This window comes from Lepidochelys kempii, chromosome 9 (genome assembly GCF_965140265.1).
Source record: "Lepidochelys kempii isolate rLepKem1 chromosome 9, rLepKem1.hap2, whole genome shotgun sequence".
NCBI lineage: Eukaryota > Metazoa > Chordata > Testudines > Cheloniidae > Lepidochelys > Lepidochelys kempii.
In genome coordinates, this window is record NC_133264.1 from 81,642,908 (window position 1) to 81,655,118 (window position 12,211).

A 12,211-nucleotide genomic window follows, 5' to 3' on the forward strand; every position below is an offset into this window, starting at 1 on the left:
AGCAGGGGCGCTTCCCATGTGGAAGGAAGGCGCAGTAACTGCTGGGCGCATCCCGGGCCTCAGCAGCAGGGCCAGGAGCAAAGCCGGCGTCTACTGACATCCAGCCCTGTGCCTCGGCTCCAGGCCGCTCCCGCTGCTGGGTCGGCTGCCCCGCCAGGCGGGACCGCGGGGCCTGGAGCAGCGGCGGGAGGCGGGGGACTGGTCCCACGCGCCAGGCGAAGGGGTGACCTCCGGGCGGGCAGGGCGGAGGGGGGCGGGCCTTCCGGGCAGGGCAGCGCGGGTACCCGGCGCCGTTTCGCTGCCGCACCGGCAGCGCCCGGACCTCTTTGGCTGGTGCGCCACCTGCGGCTCTGGCTGCCGCTGTCAGTTGGGTGGCTGGGTCCCAACATGGCGTCGGCGGCCGCGGGGGCGGCTGCGGGGTCCGGGGCCGGGTCGGGCGGATGGAAATACTGATGACAGTCCGGAGACTCGCCTCCAGCTGTACCATGGTGAGTGTGGGGCCGGGGCGGCGGCGGCGGCTGGGGGCCCCCGGAGGCACCGCTCCAGGGCTTCTCTCCCCAGGTGGCAGGAGACTCATGTCCGCCAGGGCCCCCGGCCTGGCGCGGTGGGGTCCTTCCTCCCTTAGCCGCCACCTCCCTGGGGGCTAAGAGATCCCTTCCCCTCCCCCACAGGGCTCCCCTTCCCCAGGACCCCCGCCTGGCGTAATAGGGGCCCTTCCTTCTGCAGCCTCCACCTCCCAAAGGGCTGCCCTTCCCCCAGGGTCCCCGCCGCCGCCTCCCTGGGGGCCATGAGATCTCTTCACTTTTCCCCCAGGGCTCCCGACCGGCTAATGGGGGCCCTTCCTCCTGGAGCCTCCACGTCTCTGGCGTCCAGGAGATTTCCCCTTCCCCTCTCCCAAAGGGCTGCCCCTCCCCCAGGGCTCCCCTTACCCTGGAGCCTCCAGCTCCCTGGGAGCCAAGAGACCCTCCCCCCCCCGTGCCCTTTCCCCAGTGCTCACTCCTGGAGAGCGTGCCCTGTCCTTTCTCCTGACCCCCAAGGGATATCGTCCCTTGCAAGGATCAGGACACTCACACACACACATGCACTCTCCCTGGTATTAGGAAAATTTCCCTTATTGCAGGAGCCAGCTGATACCCATTTCTATCAGAGTAGATATCAAGAATTAAAACATTTTATTAGAATAATCCCCTTCCTGCCTCACCCCCCAACACTGTATAGAGCGTTGTATAGTTACTATTATTTATTTAGGTTGTGAGTGCGCCCACTGTGTGCAAGGTGCTTTGTAACCACACTAGGAGGTGCAGTCCCTGCCTTCAACAGCGTGCATTTTTAAAAAAAAGTTTTTATAATGCAAAATACAGGGATGACATGTTTATAAACACACCCTTATGAAACAAGGGGTGTGTAATAGGAAAACTATGTAGAAGGAAAGCTTCTCTGGCACTACATGATAGCTCTGATGAAAAATACTTAGGACAGGAAAGGCTGTACAGGCCTCCCTTTTTGTGCCCAAAGAGATTTCCCCAAACATAGGCCCAGAATCACACCAGTACAGACCTGCTCCCATGTAGAGACCACTGAAGTCCACGAGACTTGGTGCACCACATGATGGTGGTTCTCAGTTTAGGAATGGGGCCAAATCTGAATAGTAGTTTGTTCCACAATTCAAGAAACATGCCTCCTTTAAACAACCAGTTTGTCAGTTCTTTGAGTAGTTGCTTAGGCCCTGGTCCCACATGAACCTTTTAAAGTGTTTAAAAGTGAGGAGGGATGGACTAAGAGAACTGGAGAATGTCAAACTTCACACTTGCATTTGCAATCATTAGTCCCAAGAGGGAAGCTCCCATAAGCTAGTATAATCGTTCTAAATAAATTTGCAAACCTTCACTCAGGTTAATGTGTTGAATAAGAGTAGCATGAGTTTCGTATGTATTATTACTATAGGATTCATCAGACTGTACAGTAATTAAGGATTTTACATTTATGCAGCGCCTTTAATAAACTAAAACTAATACATGAATCGTGCGCCAGTTAATTTACCACTAAACACAGTTGCCTCTGCTGCAAAACGTTGCACCTGTAACACAATAGCACACGATAACTCTGCAACATTTAAGAACTCTTCTTCGTGCAGAAAAATCTTTTATCCAATGGAAATAGCTGCTGGAATTGAGGTTGGCAGGATATAATTATATGAACTAGAATTTGATCAGAGTGTTCAAGCTCAATGATCTTGTTCTTCATATAGATCTTAATAACCAGGAAGTGGTCAGAACCTCAATTTTCCATTGCATCCAAATGACAGTAAGTTTAGTAGCATCATGATCCTGGGATGTCAATTCACTATTGACTTGGCACCACTCTTCTTTCCTAGCAACTAGCCAGTTCTGCTTCCTGCAGCATTTTGAGGTAGTCTCCTGAAGTACTGACTACCCAATTTTCCTTAACTTGAGATCTGCCTGGATCATACTGTGTGGTATGGTTGCCGGTTTATAGTGCTAAGAGCCTGATTTAATTAAAAGTATAAATATAACAGAGTAATCTCTGCTACTAGTTTTTCTAGAACAAACCTCCCAGCTACAGGTTTTGAAAACTCCTCACAAGTCCATAGAAAAGTACACATGTTCATGCATGCACTTATGTTTCCCCACCGTAAACACAAGTGAAAATAAGGTCATGGGAAGTGGTTGGACAGTTGCTTTGATGCAGGGTTTGATGAAGAATTCCCTGCCCACCTTGCATGTGATTGACTCAGCCCCAGGTAGTACTCTGGACAAATTCCCCAGCTCAACAGGCTGAGCATCAGAGTAAGAGGATTAGGAGGGCAAACGTAAGGTTGAGTGATCCTGTGATCATGCAGCCAACTTCAGGTCATGCTTCCAATATTCAGTGGTTTGTTCTTGGTAACTATGGCCACAAGCATGCATTTTTGGATTGGTTCTACTCCTGTCCTGGTTTTGCTTTTGTTTGGTGTAATAGATTAGTGACTCGCAGATGCCCATGTTATATCAGTGTTCATCTTGAGGTACAACTTTCTGCAAGAGTAGGTAGTTAACCCTTTGTGTCCTCAGCAAATTCCAACTTTAGGGAGGTAGATTCTGCCTATTTGAATGCTCATTTTTGTTTCAGACGGAGAAGTTATTTTTCACGTCTACAAAAACTGTTATGCGGTGCTATTGGTGCAGACTGCTTTGCTTCGCCCCAGAGAGGACTGCTTGCTTAAAGATCCCTAATTTATGCACAGCATAAAGTGTTATGGCATTTTTCATGGTAAACATTGATACAAAAATGTAAAGTTATTTGATTTGCCTTGGCTGAGTTTATTGTCAAGTTCACCTATAGTTTTATTTTCAACTAATACAGAAACATTAGTACAGTATGCTGGTTGCAGTGGTTTTATTTAATTCAAACCAATATACTGAAGTTTACACCTTTGATGATTAAGTTAATGTCTAGTAAATCCAAAATATTATAATCTCTTCTACCATAATGTGAAAATGACTCTGAATAAACTATTTAATTACTTAAACAAGGTATGTTTGGGAATTAACTTTTCTTTAGGAGTCTAATGATGTGACACATGTTTTACATCTTCAAAGTACTCTATAGGCAATCCTCACAACACTTCTGTGGTGTTATCTATGTTTTATAGACTGGGACACTAAAGCATGAGGAAGTTATGACTTGCTCATAGTCACTCAAATGAGTCTGTGGTAGAACCAGGATGTATAGCTCCCAGATTGGAGCTGCTGACTCCCAGTCTCATTCCAATGGACAATACAACCTCTTTAAAATAAACAAATAGAAGATTAAAATTGATCATTTAAATTCTGTCTTTGTACTGTTGAGTTTCAATCCTAACCAAACCACCCTCCTTAAAGGGATCACAAACTTTTTGTAGTGTGGATCATATCTCAAGTGTCTCATGGACACCCTCCTTCCTCTGTGTGATCACCCTCCTTCCCATTCACAATTTAGAACATCCTGGGCCAACTACAGTTATTGCAAACATTAGAAATGGATGTAAGGAAAATATTTCATGTATTGTAACAGCCTTTGATTGTGCCTCCCCCCCAGGTAAGCGCTGCTTCGCACCCCAACCCCCTGCCCCGAGCCCCCTGCCACACACCCAAACTGCTGCTTGCCCAGGAGCTGGCCGACTTGTGCAGCCCCTGAGCCAGCCATGCCAGCCACTGCAGAAGTCACAGAGGTCATGGAAAGTCACAGAATCCGTGACCTCCATGACAGACCAGCAACCTTACCCATAGGCCATAGCCAAAATCTGTGCTGGGCCTGCTTGACTTTAACTCCCTTCCTACCAACAGATGTCTTTGTCACATTTTCCATGAGGTTAATTTTTGTGTAAATGGCTGTGATACTTATTAGGAGAATGTATGGGAGAGGATATTGGTGACATTTCCTTACATCCCCTTATGTCCCTTGGACAAACACATGGATCTTGTGCTGAAGTTTTTTAAAATCTCATACCTGAGCAGGTATGGTCCCAGTTATCTCTAAAATTATGTTAAATCATATGCTACAGCCTTCAAGGAAAGAAACAAGATATTATAGGACATTCATTAGCCCTGGCAGTACAGCCAGTCTGAAAAGCTTCCTCCCTCTGCTAGTCATAAAACTGAGCCTTAACACAGAAACCTTTGAATCGGAAATCAGCTTGTTTTATTGCTTTATCTGTAGCTTTTGCATTGACAGAACTGCAGCAGAACACTTGTATAGCAATGAGTGATGAAGCAGGGATCTGAACTTTTCCTATTTCAGATTCCTGTGATGTGTCTTAACAAGGACTTAACAGTAATGTTGGTGTATCACAGTATGCTAATTAAGGCCACTTCCCACTAGAGCCTCATCTAATTGCTCTGCAAAGCTAGCAAGGCACACCTGGAGAACACAAATTCAGCATACACATTAATGGTAGTCCTATTTTTGTCTCCCAGATCAGTACAGCATGGGGCCTATTTATTATCTTTATTACTGGTGCAAGGGAAGACTGAATACTGAGCATAGAAAACAACTTGCAAGAAATGAAATTAGTATTTTTACTATTCATTTTGTGCAGTTCACTTGCAAATAAACATGTCAGTTGCCATATGAGCCACACACGATCCACATCAGTGAAGCTTTTGAATTGTCTTGTTGCATTTTCACTGACATATTTTTAAAACTTTGTTATACTGGTAACTTTATGGGGAAGGTAACATCTATGGATAAAATAGTAAATAATGAGGGGAAATAGTTCAACTTTTAACTCAGACTTTTGTTTCCAATTGTGTGACTTGTATTACTTAAAATTCAGTTAAAGGAAACAAAAAGTTAGCCCCACTCTAAGATCAGAGATTAGATAGTTAACACTAACAAATATTACTCTTTTTAGAAAAAATTGTAACTGTATGTAACTCTTGGCAAATCATATAGTATGTCCTTTCTGGAAGATTTATGCTACTGCCATTAGTACTTGAATTTGAAGCCAGGCTTGGCAATAGCCTTTTCTTTGTGGAAGTTCCCATTCCGAGGTGTAAAAAAACCCCAAAACACAAAGTGGTTTAACAAGATGACTGACATCTTTCAGTACACACCTTTCTTAGGGAAGACTCTAGGCTTCTCCTCTGTAGTCTGGGAGTGTAGTTTTACTTTGCAGTTGGTGGTGCTGTCTAGTTTGGCTCTACACATGTGATGTCTCTCCCTGTAGTGGCTAGCCCAAAAAGATGGATAAGGAACCAATTATTGCCACCAATTGGGGAGAACTTCTTTAACTCAAGTGGGTAGAAGTTTGCAGTTTTGGAGCTGGGGTTTTAGTCCCAGCTCCAAAGGGATGCATATGATTTATCTAGTAATTGCCTCTTGGCAACACATAGATCTATTACAGTGGGTGAAATCTGGGGAGCCTGTGTAAGGGACATGCATGCGCTCTCTACATTGTGCATTCCTCCCTGCATGCTTCTGTGAAGTGGAGATTTGCAAGTGAGGCCAGTGAATGTGATGTGATTCATGGATCCACTGGTGCTGGGCAAGAACAGAAACTCCCTTCAGTTGCCTAAGTCGGCATGGTGGAGTCCTCTAATATTACAAGAGGCTGTCATGAAAGAAGGTTGAAATCCCATAGAAGGTCAAGAGACATCACCTTGTACCAATGCTAATTCTTTTCCTATTTCCATTAGCAGGGATTGGGCTGAGCTTCTCAACAGGCCCCTGGACGATTCTGGTGGTCCATCACCAGTCATTTGAATTGGTCTGTGGCTAGTAGATATCTGGTAAATTATTCAAGGTCAGCTGAGTCTCTGTAATTGGATCATTATGTTAAATGTTAACATGCTTTCCATGCTTTCACATAAAAGCATCATTTGTTCCATTTGGATTTATAAAGTGAAGCCATAAGATTTTCTGGGTATATGAAAAAATAAAAATATGCATATCTTCTTGGCCAATGTCAAACTAAATAAGTTGAGATAGAGATACACACTCTGATTTTGTGTTTTAGTAAGTCAGATCATTGCTCATCATGCTCCCTTTGCTGTGAAGCACAGAAGCTAGCAACTGTGGTTGAACTCAAATAGGAGGGAGAGCAGCAGCTGTTACTTTCTCTCCCTTGGCTCCAGACACCTCAGAAGTCCCAGGGAGCTATGGAGCTCAACATAGGGACAGAGAAAAACAATGGAGTTGAGTAGCTGTTCTCTCTAGCATGCTTGCCTGAGGGGGAGCGGGGTATTTCTAATTGTAGTTTGTGCTGTTGCACCATCCCTTTCAGGTGGTGGGGTTTTGAAGCACTTGTCAACAAGGATTGGCAATGTGGATCCTGAGGGAGCCTTGGAAGCTATACTGTAATCCCTTGGTCTCCACAGGGATGCTTCTGTAACATGTAGAATCTTGATATACCCATTATTCTCAAGCTAGCCACTGGTTTAAGGATCCAAACCCCTAGGTTGTTCCATGGAGTGGAGCACTATTACCCTCACCCAAGGGAACCATGGGAAACCTAGGTAAACTCACACTGAGGTGGCATATGAATCTGTTGTTCGAAACATTCACTGACTTGTGTATTAGAACCTTTTTGACATTGTGCTATGAGATGCTGACAGCTTAAACAGTGGGTTGTAATTAGGGAGAGCCATTAAAATAGCAAAATGTACCTGAGGTGATTCAAGTGGTGTTATGTATTGCTGCCTCTTCCTTGCCTGTTCTGCTTACAAGTGTGAAAGTTAGAGTAGTCACGATGTAGTAAACATAGTGTAAAGGTATATATGTCCTCTCCTCCTTGCACACCATGAACTGTGCCATTGTTTGGGACATGAGTTCACTTTCCCTGGCTGGTTGATCAGGTCATCAGTTTACAATGCCGTATTTTAAATGAGCAAGGGTTTCCTGAAATTTGTGAAAGTTTGAGTCTGAACAGAGGGTTCTATATTTCCTATCATTTTATCCATCAGTCTCTTTCATACCTCCTCCTTAGGTGGGCTCTTTAGGACTACAACCTTATTCTAGGACTGCATACAATTGCTACTCCTGAGAGAATTCTGCACTGAAAAATTAAAAATTCTTTGCACAATATTTTAAAATTCTGCAAGTTTTATTTGTCAATAAATAAAGACAGAGGTTCAAGCATGGCAGTGGGGAGCACAGGCCACTGGCTGCATGAAGATGGGAGATCACCATGCAGCTCCTCCCTTCCCGGATTTAGTGGTGAGGCTGCACCCGACTCTGACACAGCACAGGGGCTGGGCCTGCCCCAGGAATATTCTGGGCCCCTGCTCCTGTGCACTAGGTGCACCAGGTGTGGGGCAGGCAGGATCCAAGTGTGAAGGGGCTCAGTGTGGAGAGATCCAGGTGTGGGGTGAGAGGATTCTGTGTGGGACAGTCTGGCAGGCTGTGCAGGCAGCTCAGTGAGGGAGTCTAGGTGTGGGGGGATCTGGATGCACAGAGGCTCGGGGGAGGGCGGTGTTCCAGGTATAAGGGGAATGGGACTCTGCAGAGGCTTCCAGGTGAAGGTGGTTGGGGCTCGGCGGGGGGTCTGGGTGTGGAGGTCTTAGTGGGTGGTCTGGATGCTGAGGGAGTGGGGGGTCTGGGTGCAGCTAGTTGGGGGTCAGTGGAGTGGGGGTCTGGATGTGGGGGGGCTCCAGATACAGGGGTTGAGTTTCAGTGGGGTGGGGTTCAGGTCTGAGGGCTGGGGAGGGTCTGAATGTACAGGGTGAGGTTTGGCGGGGGGGTGGGTTCCAGGTATGGGAGGTTATGATGCATGGGGGTTTTGAGGATGGGGGAGCAGCTCCTCGTACACTGACCCCTCCCCCCGCATCTGAGGAGTGATGGGGCAGGAAGCAGGGGAGGATGCTGAGCTTCCTGTAGTCAGGGGAGGTTTCTGGAGGGTATCTGACACAGCATTAGCCACTTCTTGCAGGGGAAGAGGAAGCCCCATCCTCTCCTGCCTCCAGCTCAGACAGGACTAGCAGCTGATCCCGGCACAGGGTAAGAGCCACCGGCTCAGGTGTCCCCAATCCTGTGGTGATTTACCTCTCCGCTGTCTGCTCCTGGTGCCTGAAACGATGTACCTGCAATGCGAGGGAGGAGTGCATGACCACTCTTCCAGCTTCCCTTTGCTTCTCTATCAGAAAGACACTTTTCTGTGGGGAAGCAAAGAAATCTGTGGGGAACATGAATTCTGCACATGCGCAGTGGCGCAAAATCTCCCCAGGAGTAAATTGCAGAATATCATCAATGTGTGTGAATTACTGGCAGTTCCATTCCAAATTACTGCATGTTGTACATCAGTAAATAAGGACCACTTCCTGTGAAGTCATGAGAGCCTTTAAAACTGATTTAGGAGCACTGACATCTGGAAATCCATCATGGAGTATCTGGAGAGAGGAAAATAGCAGGGTCCGCAAAGATCTGTACTGAGACCTCTGCTGTTGAACATACTTGTAAATGATCTGGAAAGAGGTGTAAACTGTGAGGTGGCAAAGTTTGCAGATGATACTAAATTACTTAAGAAAGATAAGGCCAAAGCTTACTGTAAACTGTTACAAAGGGATCTCACAAAACCAGGTTAATGGGCAACAAAAAAGCAGATGAAATTCAGTGTTGATAAATGCAAAGTAATGTACGCTGGAAAAAATCTCAACTATAAATATAAAATGATGGGTTCTAAAATAGCTGTTACCACTCAAAGAGATCTTTGCATTATTGTGGTTAGTTCTCTGAAAATATCTGCTCAATGTGCAGCAGGAAAGAGACATAATAAGACAAAAAATATTTTAAACCCACTATATAAATCCGTGGTATGTCCACATGTTGAATACTGCATGCAATTCTGGTCACCCCATCTCAAAAATGATATATTAGAATTGGAAAAGGATAGAGAAAGGCAAGAAAAACTCATTAGGGGTATGGAACAGCTTCCATACAAGGAGAGATTAAAAAGACTGGAACTGATCAGCTTGAAAAAAGAGATGACTATGGGAGGATATGACAGAGGTCTATAACACCACGATTGGTATTACTCCTGGGGGAATTCTGTGCCATTGTGTGCATGCAGAATTCATGTCCCCCATAGATTTCTTTGCTTCCCTGCAGAAAAATGATTTTCTGATGGGGAAGCAAAGGGAAGCCGCAAGAGCAATCATGTGTCGCTCCCCAGCAGTGCGAGTGCATGGTTTTAGGTGTCAGGAGCAGCTAGCAGAGAGGTAAATCACTGCGGGGGAGGGCTGGAGACGCCCCAGCCAGTGGCTGCTACCCAGCTGCTAGTCCCAGCTGGGCAGAAAGGCACTTCCTCTTCCCCTGCAAGGAGCGGCCAGGGCTAGGTCAGATCCACCTTCAGAAACCTCTCCAGCCTAATACCCCAATGTTCTCAGAGCTACAAAAAAAAGCCCACACCAGTTTGTTTAGGTGTGTGTGTGTGTGTATATATATATATATATATATATATATATATATACACACATATACACGTACATAGGTTTTAAAAATATATAATTTTCAAAAATTTCACTACTTCAGCCCTATTTATAATATATTCAAAGGCTTTAATTATTCCTCCCTAGATTACTCTTAATAGACGGAAGCTCAATTGGTTAATTTAAAATAGTGATTCCATGGATAATTCCACACACACAGTGGATATATGACCGTGTGTCATTCTGCTAAGGTAACAAAGTTAAAATAATTTTTAAATTCAGAGCAGCATATTAATTTTATCATCACATATTTTATATGTCCATTTTTGGATCCAAAGCCAGTCTGTCAGTTGAAAGATTTCCATTGACTTCAGCGGGCTTTGTATCCAACCATAAGACAATATTTGTGCTCTTATAACAGAATAGAATGGAATGGTGGAGGTCTCAATCAGGACAGATTGTCACCATTCCTTGGAGCTCCGTAGGATTTGCAGTATGCTAGAAATTGCTGGGCACAAGTGAGTGTGGATTGTTTCTGATTGTCATGTGGTGTAAATAGTATCACCACTTTAGTCAAAACCATGAGGATGTGTTCTTAGAATCAGGCAGCCTTTCGGATGGAAGATTTATGCTGACTGGGTGAATTTATAATTGATGTTTAGTTTCTGCTCAAATAGCTACGTATAGAAAGTTACACAGTACTTCCTCTCTGAACCACTGTGTCAGAACAGTTTCTTACGGATAAGGTATTTATATTACAAGTTTCCATGGACATACTCTAAGTCTCATGGATGTACCTTTTGGAAGCTTTATAGATGGAATAATTTGTCCCTGGGGGTGGTAGATAATGAATCAGTTCTAATCTTGTACACCTAACAGCTTTATTTATACTACAAAGGCGTTACTTTGAAATACAAGCCTGCTGAGAAGTGAGAGAGATACAGAGGTGGGAGACAGAGTTCCTGTGCAAAAAGCAAGGAGAACCAGATTTAAATAAAAGTATTTCATTAAATGTTATTCTAAAAGGTAACATGATACGTGTGAATTGCCAGTGTTAAGATCCTGAATCTGATTTAACTAGGCTTAACCGTAGGCTTTTGAGTACTAAGGTGATTCAGAGTAGCAGCCGTGTTAGTCTGTATTTGCAAAAAGAAAAGGAGTACTTGTGGCACCTTAGAGACTAACCAATTTATTTGAGCATAAGCTTTCATGAGCTACAGCTCACTTCATCGGATGCATACTGTGGAAAATACAGAAAATGTTTGTTTTTATACACACAAATCATGAAAAAATGGGTGTTTATCACTACAAAAGGTTTTCTCTCCCCCCACCCTACTCTCCTGCTGGTAATAGCTTATTCAAACCTAATCCCCCATACACAGCTTGAATCATGTATGTTAAGTAAACCAAAATCTTGCATGTCTGCATTATAGGTGACACAGTCACTGTTGGTTTTCCAGCAAACAGCTTGCCATCCGGTCAAATGTAAATTCTCTTCCTGTATTTATCACCGTAGAATTCAAAGCTATTGTATTGCTGTCTATATATGGAATATATAACACTTTCCATTATGTAGATTTACTGCAAGCACAAACAGTTATGACTTCTCAAATGACAATTTATGGTAAGAGTTAGTAATACTTTTTGCACTTTTAACCCTTTAGTTCAATTTTGAATTGTAAAGAGCTTCCTAATTCCAGCACTTACGTTTGGAAACCAGGTACTGTTCTTCATTAACAGATTATATTTATCTGTCCTAAGGCAGCTCTCTAGTTAAAAATAAAACTGAAGTCTTGCCTCTTTACTTATTCTTTCAAAGTACAGTTCTAAACTTTTGCACAGCCTAGGTTGTTTTTCTTTTGTTGGGCAGGGGGGAAGAGTGCCAGGGAGATCTCTTTCATCCCCCTTCCCCAGTTTGCCATTGTGAGCATGACTATGTGCTTGCTCCATCAGATTACATTTTTAAAGCTGATTAGCACAATTTTATGATGTTTGAAACTTGTAGCATTTGAATTTATCTGATAATGTTAAAGAGCATTTCTTTGAAAAATGTGTAGCAAATTGCTATGCTAATTGAGGTCAATTATGCCACAAACAATGTGTGCTGTAGAAATTTGGCTACTTTTAAGCAGTCCAATTTGTCATCTAACAGTAGAATTAATTTGCAAACTATTAGAAGTAGTGGCAACATGATCTCTGCTCTGAAATCCGAGCATTAAAGGGACAGACTGTTTCTGTCATTTCAGCTTTTCAGAAGCATCATATTTTAATAACATCATGACCCAGGTTATTGTACAATCTTCAGCCTT

General features: G+C 44.1%; 1 protein-coding gene across 4 annotated transcripts in view; it reads left to right on the plus strand.

The window, feature by feature from the left end:
• The first annotated feature begins 329 nt into the window (after window positions 1-329).
• LOC140917720 (ubiquitin carboxyl-terminal hydrolase 12-like) overlaps window positions 330-12,211 on the plus strand; it is a 39,419-nt gene continuing 27,537 nt past the window's right edge. For 3 of the 4 annotated variants that reach the window (XR_012160960.1, XM_073361098.1, XM_073361101.1), the window contains exon 1: window positions 331-488. Coding sequence is in view for 3 of the 4 variants with exons in the window: in XM_073361098.1 (XP_073217199.1) it covers window positions 441-488 (48 nt within the window). In the remaining variant the exon portion in view is untranslated. Of the gene's footprint in view, window positions 489-12,211 lie in introns of all 4 variants that reach the window. The other variant, XM_073361100.1, reaches the window with a different exon arrangement.